The 14,076-nt window shown below is 30.6% G+C and overlaps 1 protein-coding gene across 2 annotated transcripts in view; it reads left to right on the forward strand.

Moving 5' to 3' along the window:
• The window catches only part of LOC132725919 (kidney mitochondrial carrier protein 1-like), a 263,207-nt gene that overhangs the window by 17,628 nt on the left and 231,503 nt on the right, over nt 1-14,076 (forward strand). Inside the window, exons 8-9 of one of the 2 annotated variants that reach the window (XM_060711118.1) lie at nt 6,118-6,219; nt 8,192-8,519. In XM_060711118.1, coding sequence (XP_060567101.1) covers nt 6,118-6,219; nt 8,192-8,311 — 222 coding nt within the window. In that variant the 3' untranslated portion in view covers nt 8,312-8,519. Of the gene's footprint in view, nt 1-3,030; nt 3,158-6,117; nt 6,220-8,191; nt 8,520-14,076 lie in introns of those variants that run through there. The other variant, XM_060711119.1, reaches the window with a different exon arrangement.

A 14,076-nucleotide genomic window follows, 5' to 3' on the forward strand; every position in this document is an offset into this window, starting at 1 on the left:
CAAAGCTATGTGAACAGATTTGCACTTTCCTTTATCAAACATTTTTTTATTCAAATAAGCAATACTCTGTGGTACAATTTATTCGGTTCAAGTTTAATTTCCTACTGTTTATCGATGTAGAATTTTTTGATAATGATAAATCTTTGATCTTGTTGATTTTTTTTTTTTTTTCAAATTGATTTTTTTTTTAAAATTTTACACCTGCCAGTTTCCTCCTCAGAGGTGAATTAAACTTGTGTGTAATATCTTCAAAAAAGAAGAATTTATAAAGAGAAACATAATAAATTATTTTCTTACCTCCTTTTAGGAGAGTGCAATTCTGTATGGTTGTTTAAAATTTCAAAATTATATCTGTTAAAAATTTGAATACTTTATATTGTTAAGTTGATATCATATGCAGAATGTTAAGATAAAATTGCTTTTATGGAAAATATAATATCTGTTAAAAATATTATTAATTGTTAATTAAAGTGATGTTAATTTAAGTGATGAGAAAGTATATATATATATATATATATATATTTACAGTGATTAACAAGGCGTATTACACATTTTCCTTGCCTAACAGTAATAGACAAGTCTTTTCATGGATTTCTGAAGCCACTTGATCAAATGATGTTACTATTTCAAACACAAAATATTTCCTTAAAAGTGGTGTTTCTCACATAATTGGTAAGGAGCCACAGCCTCTTAATTTTGGAAAGATTTATTGTTAAAATTTGGAATTTGGGAAGCGAAAAAGTTGGTGTAAATAAACTTTATGATTTTAAAGGAAATTTCATTTGAGATGAGGCCTTTCATAGGCCTGTGTTAAATTAGGTGAAAAGTCACTGATTGAGACTTACCATTATCTCTAGATAATAGATTTAATTGAAAAAATAATTAGGAAAAATGTATTTAGTAATACTATCCTAATTTAAAAATTTATTTATTATGCCCCCGCCATGTAATGGCCGGGGCATATAGTGTTACCCTGTTCCGTCCTTCCGTCATTCCGTCCTTCCGTCCTTCCGTCATTCCGTCCTTCCGTCATTCTGTCATTCCGTCATCATCAGTTTCCGTTCATTATCTTAGTAACGGTTGCACACATTCAACTCAAATTTGACATATGGATATGTCATGAGAAAATACAGGTCAAGTTCGAATTTGGTCATGGTTCGATGATTTTTGGCAGAGTTATGCCCCTTTTACTTTGAAAATAATATGAAATTTTCAGTTTCCGTTCATTATCTCCCCAACGGTACAACACATTCAACTCAAACTTGACATATGGATATGTCATGAGAAAATACAGGTCAAGTTCAAATTTGGTCATGGTTCGATGATTTTTGGCAGAGTTATGCCCCTTTTACTTTGAAAATAATATGAAATTTTCAGTTTCCGTTCATTATCTCCCCAAAGGTACAACACATTCAACTCAAATTTGACATATGGATATGTCTTGAGAAAATACAGGTCAAGTTCAAATTTGGTCATGGTTCGATGATTTTTGGCAGAGTTATGCCCCTTTTACTTTGAAAATAATATGAAATTTTCAGTTTCCGTTCATTATCTCCCCAAAGGTACAACACATTCAACTCAAATTTGACATATGGATATGTCTTGAGAAAATACAGGTCAAGTTCAAATTTGGTCATGGTTCGATGATTTTTGGCAGAGTTATGCCCCTTTCACTTTGAAAATAATATGAAATTTTCAGTTTCCATTCATTATCTCCCCAAAGGTACAACACATTCAACTCAAACTTGACATATGGATACATCAAAGGAATGCGCAGGTCAAGTTCAAATTTGGTCATGGTTCGATGATTTTTTACAGAGTTATGGCCCCTTTTACTTTGAAAATAATATGAAATTTTCAGTTTCCATTCATTATCTCCCCAACGGTACAACACATTCAACTCAAACTTGACATATGGATACATCAAAAGAATGCGGCAAGTCAAGTTCAAATTTGGTCGTGGTTCAATGATTTTTGGCAGAGTTATGCCCCTTTAACTTTGAAAATAATATGAAATTTTCAGTTTCTGTTTATTATCTCCCCAACAGTACAACACATTCAACTCAAATTAGACATATGGATATGTTTTTGGAATGCCCAGGCCAAGATCGAATTTGGTCATGGTTCAATGATTTTTGGCAGAGTAATGCCCCTTTTACTTTAAAAATAATATGAAATTTACAGTTTCTGTTCATTATCTACCCAACTGTGTTACATATTCAACTCAAATTTGACATATGGATATGTCAAAGGAATGGGCAGGTCAAGTTTGAATTTGGTCATGGTTCGATGATTTTTTGGCAGAGTTATGTCCCTTTCACTTTGAAAATAATATAGATGCATCTTAGGAATAAGCACTCATACTTTTGTGGAAAGTTTGAATTTGGTCGTGGTTCAATGATTTTGGACAAACTTATCTTTCTTGAATGTTGGAAAAATTTTGAACTTTCAGTTTCAGCACTCATACTTTTGTGAAAATGTATGTAGCCATTATTTTGGCTACAAATATGAAATATGCTATTTTCAAAAGGTTAAGACTGAATAATTTCAGTGCTTTGAACATTGTATGAAAATGGTTTGTGTTAACATTGAAAAGTTTTAAGGGCTTTGAACTGCAAATGAAAAAAATAATTTGTGCAAACAAATTTGGAACTAAATATTATAACATCTGAAATTTTGGCTGCATGCGGGGGCATCCGTGGCATGATGACACATTTCTAGTTTATTTTATTTTCTTCTTAATATATCAAAAACTGTTGTGAAATTTTTCTCTTTTCATTTCAAATGAGGCAAAGAAAATGCCACATAGAATGCTTGGAAATCAGTAAAAAGACTTGTTTTTACTCAACTCATCAATATCTAGAGACCATGCATCCTACTTTCTGTAAATCAAAAACACAATTACACCCAAAATTTGTTAATAGCAAAGATTTGTCATTAATTCATTTGAAAATTCTTTTTTGTATGGTGGTCGCAAGACCACAATATTTTTTACATTTGGTTGGTTGTTATACTTCTTTGAAGGTGTAGGACTCCGAGCGAGAAAATATCATGTTGCTGCAGAGATGGACGACCCACGATTAATCGGAGAAGTGCCGGGACGCTGCATTGCGTCCCAGAATGCATCATTCTGATTTTCGGGGCGTGACTATAACGTGTAAATACAGTAATGTTAAAGATATCCTGTACTATTAATACTGTTCTGTTTTTATTAATATTTATAATTTTTTTACAACAGCGTTCACAAAACAGAACCAAATTCACCATATTTATAATGATGACATCTGCATCTTTCTTTTACATAAGCAAAAGAAATCTTTTGAAAATTTTATTTTATCTTTTACCATAACAAAATAGTAGCTAGAATTTTTTAAAATCATTTTTGCTTTGAAGTGAATTTGATCATATTCGTTTCTATATATAATTCAACTTGAATCTAGTGTTTGTACATTGTAAATAATGAAATATCTCAGTAAAGTTTGTATTTCCCCAATTCCACCATTTTGATTCCTATTTGTTGGACTGTTATTCTACCTGCTTTAAAACCAAGATAAAATATGGCCATTGAGTGCAATTAAGATATAGTTTATGAAAGTTGCATGCACTTAAAAAACTTGCATGACGAGTGCATGTGCAAGTAGCTCAAGTACCTGTTTTTATAATACCACTTTAATTTCATGCCAATTACCTATAGGTAAATAAACATCAGACAATCATGTAAACAAGTTTTGACAAGCTATAGGTAATTTACTGACAATTATGTATTGTTGGTAATTGAGGCAAGTTAATATGATCGAAGAGGTCATGTGATTTAACATTGTCAGAATGAAACTCAAGAGACCATGATTAGAGTCCATTTTCCTAACTACAATTGGTTATTAACTTTTGAAGACCAGACTTTAACTGAGGTTTTATGTTCAGTTTTTGTGCTGCACACTTTCATACTCAATAAAGACAAACAATCATGGTTTTACTTTAAAGCAGGAATTTTTTGTTACAAGAAATTAAGGCATAATATGCTGCTAAAATTTTTAACTTGGAATTATTACACGCAAATTAGTACCAATAAAAGGTCTCCTAAATTCCAATCTACCAGCATGACCCGAAATCAATTGATTTTGATAAGACATTGTATATTTTCAACATCAAGCACAAAATCAAAATCAGTGTGCCATTTAACCAATGCCTCATTTGTTTTGCATATTTTTATATGACTAGCTCTTATTACATTTTAACAGTTTGCCCCCATCATTTAAATCCACAAATAAGTCTATATTAGAGTTTACATGATTAAAAGGTCAACTTGAAATTATTTATGTAGTTCTGCAGTGATCAAAAATTCCACTCATGTGCTCAGCTCATAAATTCGAGTACAATTTAAGAGAATATGATGCAGGACGAGGTGAAAAATGTTGCCTGCACCATGGGTTTAAAAGCTACTCGTCCTGTAGGACAAGTGACTCTGAAAATATTTTTTATGCCTGTTTTAAGATTATAGAACAATTCGAAGCTGTAAGGTTTAGGGTATTAAAACTGTGCCAAATTGTTGAAAATTATGACAGTGTATCAAACAGTTAAAATAAGTTGTTTTTTATGGAATAGAGACTACATGAGGGTAACTGAGTGTAAATAGAGATATATATAATACATACAGGCTCATTGAAATAACTGACTTCAATGTCTAATTTTTTATTTAAACTTTAAGTCTTTTGATATATTATCTTTGATTTATCTATACATATAGATCTATTTGTGGGAAACAGACACAAAAAAAAAATGAATTATTTCAAAATCGAGAAACATTTAGACATTTACAAAAACAATTTTGTTTTTGAAAACAACAACACAATCATACAAATTTATAACTTTTTTTTAAACAGTTCATGAATAATAAAGTGTTTGCTACAGGCTGTGACACTTAAATGCAGATGTCAACATTATAAACAAACAAAAACTGGCTACCTATCTATAATCAAGAAACCTATACAATAGATAATATTTTATAATAAAGTAAATTTCGTACACAGAAGGGAAAAGGCCAATTTTTTTTTCTAAAATGAAACCATTCCCTTGCTGTATATAGAAAATGCCTGCTCTCCCATCCCTTGTTTATGTTATTTTTTTGATTTTGAAGAGGTTACATATAATTAAATGGCATAATAAGTCTGACATTATAAACAAACTGTAAAAAACGTCACCTGTGCTGCATTGTAGAAGACGTACTTTATCATTGGATAGAAATGTTTCAAATGTCATTCACATTACTAATGGCAGAGTTAGTAAGAATTCTGAGGTGGCAGCATGGCCGAGTGGTTAATGCATCGGAATAGTAATCTAATGATCGCTAGCTGTATGGCGCTCAAACCCTGTCAGGGATCAAGTCGTTGTTTCCTGGAGCAAGAAACTTTACACTCATTGCTCAGTACTGGTTTGTTCCAGGAACGAATTCGAAAGAGTGTCTGTAAGCTTATAGCTTCCTACACAATCCAACTAAAATAAATACTGTATAGACCTAGAATTCCAGTGATATAAGACTTGCTCTTATTATTTTTGATTCAACCAATTGGAAGGTACATGTACTTAAAGCTATGAATATCATAGATTCGTTATATGTATTTTCAATGTACCATGATTATTTTGAAGACGGTATGCTTAAAGCCATACAGTATAATTTTGACCCTTGACTCGTAAACATTTTACAGGTATAACAGCACATGGCTAGCAAAAATACAAGAGAACAATAAATTCATGAACAAATTTATGTCGTAGTCTTTTTGAATTTTTCTGTGCATGATCAAATGGCTGTAACAATATGGTACAGAACTCGGACCAAGCTTAAAGTAAATTCCTACATAAACTGGTAAAAGGTCATGAAGAATTAAGGAAGACCTGTCACAAGGAGATGTGGGGAACAGGCAGATTCTCAAATTCTGAAACACTTTTAACAACATGATTTAACAATATAATTTCCTTAAAATTCCTCAAAATTCTAAAAATCTTTTTTGATGCAAAAAAAATGTGTTATTCTCAAATCTTTACAAAAACCTATTCTTATCAATTGCATAGAATTTTGGTTTCAGAAGATTTGGTGTCTTAAATCGATCTTTTCTATTTCAGACACGTTTGATGAACCAACGTAAGTTTAAGGCGAATGTTGTTCTGGAAGGGGGAGCTGCTGTTCCAGCGATCTATACATCTTCTCTCCACTGCCTTACACAGGTAAATACTTTCCGTTCATAATGTCACTTGTTACTGTATGGTATAAAAACAGTTTTTGATGGCTTCTTCTATAAGCTTAACTGGAAAGTCAGCAGTTATAATCATAATATTGTCATTAATTCCAATTGCTGATACAGTGTCTATTCTAGGATTTGTAAAACAGGGGGGATTTTTATCAAAACATGCAAAAAGGGAGAATTTATTACATTTACTTTTTTCCCCTTCTTTCTCTATGTAAAATTTTCACCCTGCCTCTGAAAAAATAGGGGGGAAATCTCAAAAAAAAGGAGTGAATCCCCCTTCCTAGAATAGACACTGGCTGATAATGAGTACTGCCTATATAAGGAGATTCTAATTCCGTTGTAAATGATGTACTTTTCATTGTCTCTTTGTCAACAGACTCAAAGTAAATCTGAGTGTGTGATTGTCATATATCATTTTTTGGTGTCTTTGTTCTTAGAGGGTCTTATTGGATACCAAATTTCAATAATGCCAACTTAACATGATTTATAACTGAACAAATAATATTTGATCAGTGCTGTTAAGTTTTGACAGGTTGGTGGTTATACCAAGTAATTTTTGTGGTTTTACCAGAAAAGTTGTTATTTTTACCAGATATGTTCAGTGTGACATAATTCAAAACTGTTAACTGCATTATAGTTACTTTTTAACTTTGTAAGTTAAATTGATATTTATATTTAAAATGAAAGAATTTGATACCCAAAATAAGATATATTTTCCCCCAAAATAAGATATATTTTTCATTACCACTCTAGTGTTGAAAAGATAACATAGTAGATAGGAAGTGTTTTGTTAAATCATGTAGAGGATTTTTTCTGGTTCATGTTGACACATATAGCTAGGAGCAAGATGGAAGTGTCATAAAGTATGAATTTAATCTTGTGACTTCCTTGTTTACAATTTGTTATAATCAGTTATAATTGTTACATCATGTACATTATGATGTATATGTACAATTGTAGCTGAATACATGTGATGAAATATAATTGAGCCGCGCATGGGTTTGCGACCAGCATGGATCCAGACCAACCTGCGCATCCGCACAGTCTGATCAGGATCCATGCTGTTCACTATCAGTTTCTCAATTTGTAATAGGGTTTGTAATAATAATAATAATAATCATCTGTAAGCGAACAGCATGGATCCTTATCAGACTGCCTAGATACACAGGCTGGTCTGGATCCATGCTGGTTGCTAATGCACAATGTTGGTTTTGTCATGACGCGGCTCATATATAAGATGATGCTACGTAACCTAGGACTCCAGTATAGAGGTATTCTTGGCTGCTGACATCCCTTATAGCGTTAGCTGCACAGTTTTAGTATTCTGATTATAGATGCTTTAAAAAACTTTTATTGATAGTTTCATATGCAGTTGTTGTAGAAAAACTGCAATGTCTTGGATTAGCAAAGATTTTATTATTAATTTGCTCAAATGAATTTCTTGCTTATTAGATTGAGGCGTACAAGTATTGCCTATTAAAGCAGCATGCCTCTAGATTCATGCTTATTTTCATGAAAATTATGAAAATGTTTTTTAAAAGTAGAATATTGTGAAGTGAACAAAGAAAGTAGTTTACATATTACAAACAGCACAAACAATTGACATAAATTACCAAAAAGAAGAAAAAAATATGCAAAAAATAGATATATTGAAGTAGAAATGTGATAGAAATATGGTGATCAGTCATTGAAAAGAAAGATCATTCATCCCTTATAATATGTAAATTATTACATAAATCTTGAATCTTTTTACTTAATTTAAAATTTTAGTACGTTTTTCTCTCAAGTTTGATTTAAAAAAAAAAATATTTTGGCTTATCTGGGTGGCATGCACAGCTTTAATGAATGAATATAACTTTGATAAGAGCCATTTAAGTATGAAAAGGCAAAGAATATATTGAATCTACAATATAACAAAACTGTTATGAATTATGTGCTTTTTGTTTCAGACGGTAAAAACAGAAGGTCTTACGGCCCTTTATAAAGGTTTCATACCAAACTGGCTAAGACTTGGACCTTGGAACATCATTTTCTTCATGACCTACGAACAACTGAAGAAGCTCACGTGAAATGACAGCCTCCAATTAGAACAACCTCAATGTATCCAAACAGATCAAGGGGCGATTTCTGTTTTGGAAAACCTATTGGAAAAAATACTTTGTACTATTTTCTTGGCAAGCGTGCAATGTTTGGCCTCAGTGATGGAATTTCAGTTTGAATATGAAAAATACTCCATCTTTGAAGTCTCTCTCCCGTTGTTTTATACATGCTGTTTTTGTAAAGTCCACTGGCCTTCAGACTCGTGTATTTGTTCTATTTATAGAAATCAATTCTGATGTCAGAAAATGAGTGGTAATTTTTAAAAGATGTACATGTACAAAGACCAATGTTAATTTGGAGTAGATTGTTGAATACTTGATTTTTTTTAAACTTCATTGACCTAAGAGATGGTTAAAAAATCTGTTCTACAATGACTATTGTTTTGAAGATTTTAATATAATATTAAGAAAGATTTTTATCAATGGAAAGTAAGAGCTAATGCAGTGAAGATACGAATAACATAATTGTACACCCAAGTGTTAAATTAAGACAGAGAATTTGGATAAGTTTGTACATGTGCGTGTTCTAGGTTTTAATAAGGGTCCATCTGTCCTTTCAGACACTGAGAGTACGGACCCCAAAGTTTGTACATAACATATGTATATAACGCCTATATTTATAAGATCAAACAAATGTTCTATACAAGAAACTGAAATCCATTTGTCCATTAGTTATGAATCTTCTTTCTTAATAAGCTGTTAAGTGATTCAAGATCAAAATTGTTATTAAAAGCAGAGCTGCCAAGTCTTTTTGAAAACTACTATGGACAAGTTTTAATGTAATTAATAGATAAAGGGAGGTAACTTAAATAGATTGTTGATTTTAAGAAAGTATTCAGTATTGATAAATGTAGGAGCCAAGGGAGATGACTAGAGTTTTAAACTGTCTACTTAATGGTGAATCTCAGTTTCAAAGAACTTTTTGATTAAAACGATTTTTTTGTTTCATTGTTAAAATGATGAAATAGACACTTAAGTCTTATTTAATACATTGGTTTCTTTTACTGCTAACTTCATACACTTAAGATAATTTTGATATGTTGAAGAGCTGTATTTTCTGTTATAGAAAGACTATATATTGGTTGTCTTAAAACATTTTTATAGTGTTACTTCAGTTGATATGGCAATAATGTTACGACTGTTAATTGAAAAAAAAAAGCTTCAAAATAATCAGAAAATCATTTTTTAACTTTTAAATTCTCAAGATGATGTTGTAAGAACGGGTATTTATTTACAGTAAACATGGTTATAGCTTCAACTCAGATCTCAAAATGATTTTATAAAGTAGATTATTGATTGTAAAGAAAAAAATAAATCAATAAAAAAAACACACGCCACTTAGTGCTGGTTGTACATTAATCCTGTCACCAGGTCGGGGTCAATCGGGTCATCAAGTATCTTTGTGCTTTACGGTCAAACAATACCTTTTACTGCTTACTTTAAGCATTTTTGTGAATAACTTGAAATTTTGCAAGCTGGTTATGTTACACTAAGTGGTACAAAAATGTTGAAAAAATAATTTCACTCCTAGCTTGTCAGCAAACCTCAGTGGTGTCCATTTAATTTAAGCAAAGAAAGACAGGAGTTGAAGATTATAAAGAATTTTTTTATTTTTTTATGTTAGAAACAGGCACAAAATGTACACTGACCAATGAATATCCAGAGATGCAAGACCGCCGAGTATAAGGTTTTTAACATCGAGACTTATACAAATTTAGCAGGGCTAAGGTGAATATTGAAAACAGACCAAACTTAGTGTTGATTTTTTTGTCCTGTTTGCTAGAGCCATGATTTACTGTATTTATTTATATTTATACTAACTTTTAAAGTGGTATATATGTTCATTTTTCAGTGAAATATGGATTGTATCTTATGAAGTAGTGAAAAAATTGCAAATATATTGTCACTAGTGCTGTGCAATAGTGAAATATAAACATTTACAATTCATTGATATGAGATATAAAACATATTCATGTAGCATATTTTCTATTTATTGTATGTTATTCAATGATGAACTGTGTTTATTGTTTACAGTGGGTGATATTTTTCATATCTCATTGGACAATACCTTGTATTTCATTGATTAACACACATAAATTGTAGATATTTATACGTACTATATATAGCAACCATGTTGCTGAACTGTAACGGCATATTTTCTTGCCATTAAAAAATAATCTTTCTAACAGAAACAAAAAACAACACAAAAACTTTCCATGAAAATATTTTGTAAAATAACAATTTGATATATCACAAAGCTTCAAAATGCCTCCACTTTTATACATAATTATATATTATAATAATGTTATGTATATAATTCGCTTAAAGCTATCTCACTGTAAATATTTGACATTTAAGGCCAATGTTATAATCCGGTTTGTTTACAGTCTCCTAATTGTCTAGATAATATCAATTTTCTTAAGAAATATGTGATTTTGTGTGTATGCATATAAAAGGGCAAAAGGTATAAAAGAGACCTTTTTTTGAAAATTAAGAGAAGTGGAAAAATGATTAGAAATATGGTCAGGAGACAGTACACAAACATTATTTTAAAAGTGGCCTAATATTTTATTTATTGTTTTGCTATATTTTTGATAAGCCTTTGCTATAGTCATGATAAGAAGTCTGATCTCTTATAAGAAATTGACAGTGTTTCCCATTTTAAAATGAAAATTTTAGTTGGAATCTAAGAAACATATAATTATGTTCATTACATTGTGTTAATAATGAAAACAAATTATGATACAATTGTTTTGATACCTTTTTGTTTTTCGACACAAATTTTCATTTATAATTGTTAGATCCTGAATTTTATGTAACTGAATGTGAAATTGAAAAATTGTTTTAAATTTTTTGACTAGATTAAAGATCTATATTTTTCTTTAAATTATAAGTGGTGTTTAGAAAGTTTATATCGTTGTAAGTTTACTTTAACTAGACTTAAAATGGAAAAGAAAAAAGCTTTTAGACTTTGGTCTGTATACATTTATATTTCGTGCCTTTAATGTAGATTTAAACTTTGAAATCCTTGGATTACTGTATCGATTTTTTGATAAAATATGCATAAATATAGGATATCTGGTTAACACAAAAATGGTAGAAAATCTTTTCATTAAATGACAAATAGGGGGCTTTCTTTTCATTGTAGGGAAAGTTTCTTTTTCAAGATTTCTTTTTAGCTGTATTTGATTAAATTTAACTATAATAAATGCATAATGAAAATGATTTATCATGAGGTTTTGTTTTTTTAAATCACATTTCATCTTTCTTTAAATGGAGAATGCATTAAAGAAATTTAAAACGATTGGAGTGAAATGTTTGAAATCATGCTGCAAAGCACAATGCTGTCAATTTTTTATGTATGTATTTTCTCTGTAAATAAAATTGTTCTGACATTTAGCTTCACGCTGTTGTCACATTTAATATAAAAGCTAAGTTGCTTATGTATTTTTTTATGCCCCTACATGGTATAATAATTTTATCATGTCTTTTTATTGGCCTCTATTGCAACAACTTAAAACTTGGCCACAACAACCTCAACTCATTTACTAGAGCTTTCATATGAAGAAGAAACATAATTGAGCAGCATTACGGCAAAACCAACATAATGGGTTTGCGACCAGCATGGATCCAGACCAGCCTGCACATCCACACAGTCTGATCAGGATCCATGCTGTTCGCTATCAGTTCCTCTACTTGCTATAGGGTTTTAAGCGAACAGCATGGATCCTGATCAGACTGCGCGGATGCGCAGGCTGGTCTGGATCCATGCTGGTCGCAAACCCATTATGTTAGTTTTGTCATATCGCGGCTCATATTTGTGTATGATTGCTGTACTTAATGCATTGACAAATAAGTAACACTGACCTTTATGGTCAACATTCAGAAAAAGTTTGCCATATACTTTGTTATCCATTTAAAATGACATTATGCTCATTTCTTTTTCACTTGTCAAGTTTAGTTGAATTAGTAGTATATATTTCAAAAGATTGGCTTCTTTAATGATGTTTGATTATGGACAAATTGTGTATGATACAATATAAAAACACCTAAATTATTAAAAGGCTGTCCCCACTTTAGAAAAAAATAAAATTTATTGATACATTCTGGATGATATTTATAGAAATTTCCAATGGTAATGTATATGATTAATTATTTTTCATGGTAAAATTTAAACATAGTTATTGTTAATTGTCAAATAATTTTCATTTTTAACCTCTTCAATGATCATTTACACTTGAATGAGCATAATGTCACTTTAAAGATGTGGGACATGGACATAAGTGTTTTATAAACATGTTTTGTTGCTTATTTTTTGTCTTCTTGTTGTTGAAACAGAATGTTATATTTGAAATATTATAAACTGAAAGAAATAGGTATCTTTTTCTTGAAAGAGCTTTATTTGACAAAAGAATTTTAATCTCTGCTTTTGTTTTGTGTGTTACTAGACCAGTTGCTTTTTTTTTGTTTTTTTAAAGAAATTAACTGTTCAATATTTTAACTCAGAATTCTAGAGGACATTTGTCCAGGCTATGCAACTCAAAGGGAAAAGAAGGTCAGTTTGTGCTTTAGTACAATTGTGGCGTGTCCCACTGCATCAGTGCTGTGCCACTGAGCAAATATGAGTTGATATAAAAGGATGATAATGTTGTAGTATCTGTTATTCTAATTTTAAGGATTAATGATAAAAAACTTTCAGTCCCGACAGCTCTGTTTACATAGAAATTTTTGTGATTAGGTCAAAACAGTTTAGGAAATTGTGATCAGATAGAAATGTCTATAAAATCTCTGCTTGTCAATTCACATTTATCTCATTAGTTTTTTTTTAATTTAAATATTTTTTAATTTCTTTAAAAGAATGACCATTTTTAGAGATGATCAGATATACTGATGTAATCAAAATTTGTTTATTTCTGTTGAAATAATGCCTATATCAGACACATTTTATAATTACAATTTGTAAACTTTCGAATTTTGTAATCCAGGTAGATTTTAATTTTTTTACAAGAAAAGATTCTTTTGTTATAACATACATGGACAATGTATATACTTAGATTGATTAGAGTTGTGATAAGCTTTTAAAGCGGCCTTCAGCTTTTATTTTCTGATTAATAAACAAGTCTGTGTTGATTCAAACTTATGTACTGAAGTAATTTTATCTCGGTAAGATGCATTAAAACACTGTTAAGCCTTCTTCAAAACAGTGACATTTGTTTATAAAAATTAAGGATTGGGAAACAAATTGTTGGGTTTATTAAATATAAATACAGAGAACGGACCCGTAGATTAGAAGCATCGAGAGGTTTACGTATTGTTTATGTATTTTGTCATTGGCAAATTTCATTTTTTGATTTGACAAATATATAAAATGATTTATTTAAAAGAACAAAAACTTATTTAACCTTTAGAAAATCTCAAGGCCGCTTTAATCAAATAGCTTAAAAGGTTAAGGATGATACTCACTCTGTGAGTAAACAACAAACATATTTTCTTACAAACACCTGATTCTTGAATGTTTTCATTTCACACTGTTGGGTCATCTGCTTATAGGTCTGTCATCCAGCAAGTTGTATTGTTGGTGGTAAATCTATAGCTATGATCAATCTCCAACGTGCAAGGTGGCTCTATTAAATGGTGGTGACCCTTTTGTTTTAAATTAGCTATTTGTATTGTTCAAATAATTTAATACAAATTGCTTTATTCAGATTTTTTTTCTGTCTATTCAGTATTATCTA

Source organism: Ruditapes philippinarum, unplaced genomic scaffold (assembly GCF_026571515.1).
Source record: "Ruditapes philippinarum isolate M1 unplaced genomic scaffold, ASM2657151v2 ctg27_1_1_1_1, whole genome shotgun sequence".
In the NCBI taxonomy this organism is placed as follows: Eukaryota; Metazoa; Mollusca; class Bivalvia; order Venerida; family Veneridae; genus Ruditapes; species Ruditapes philippinarum.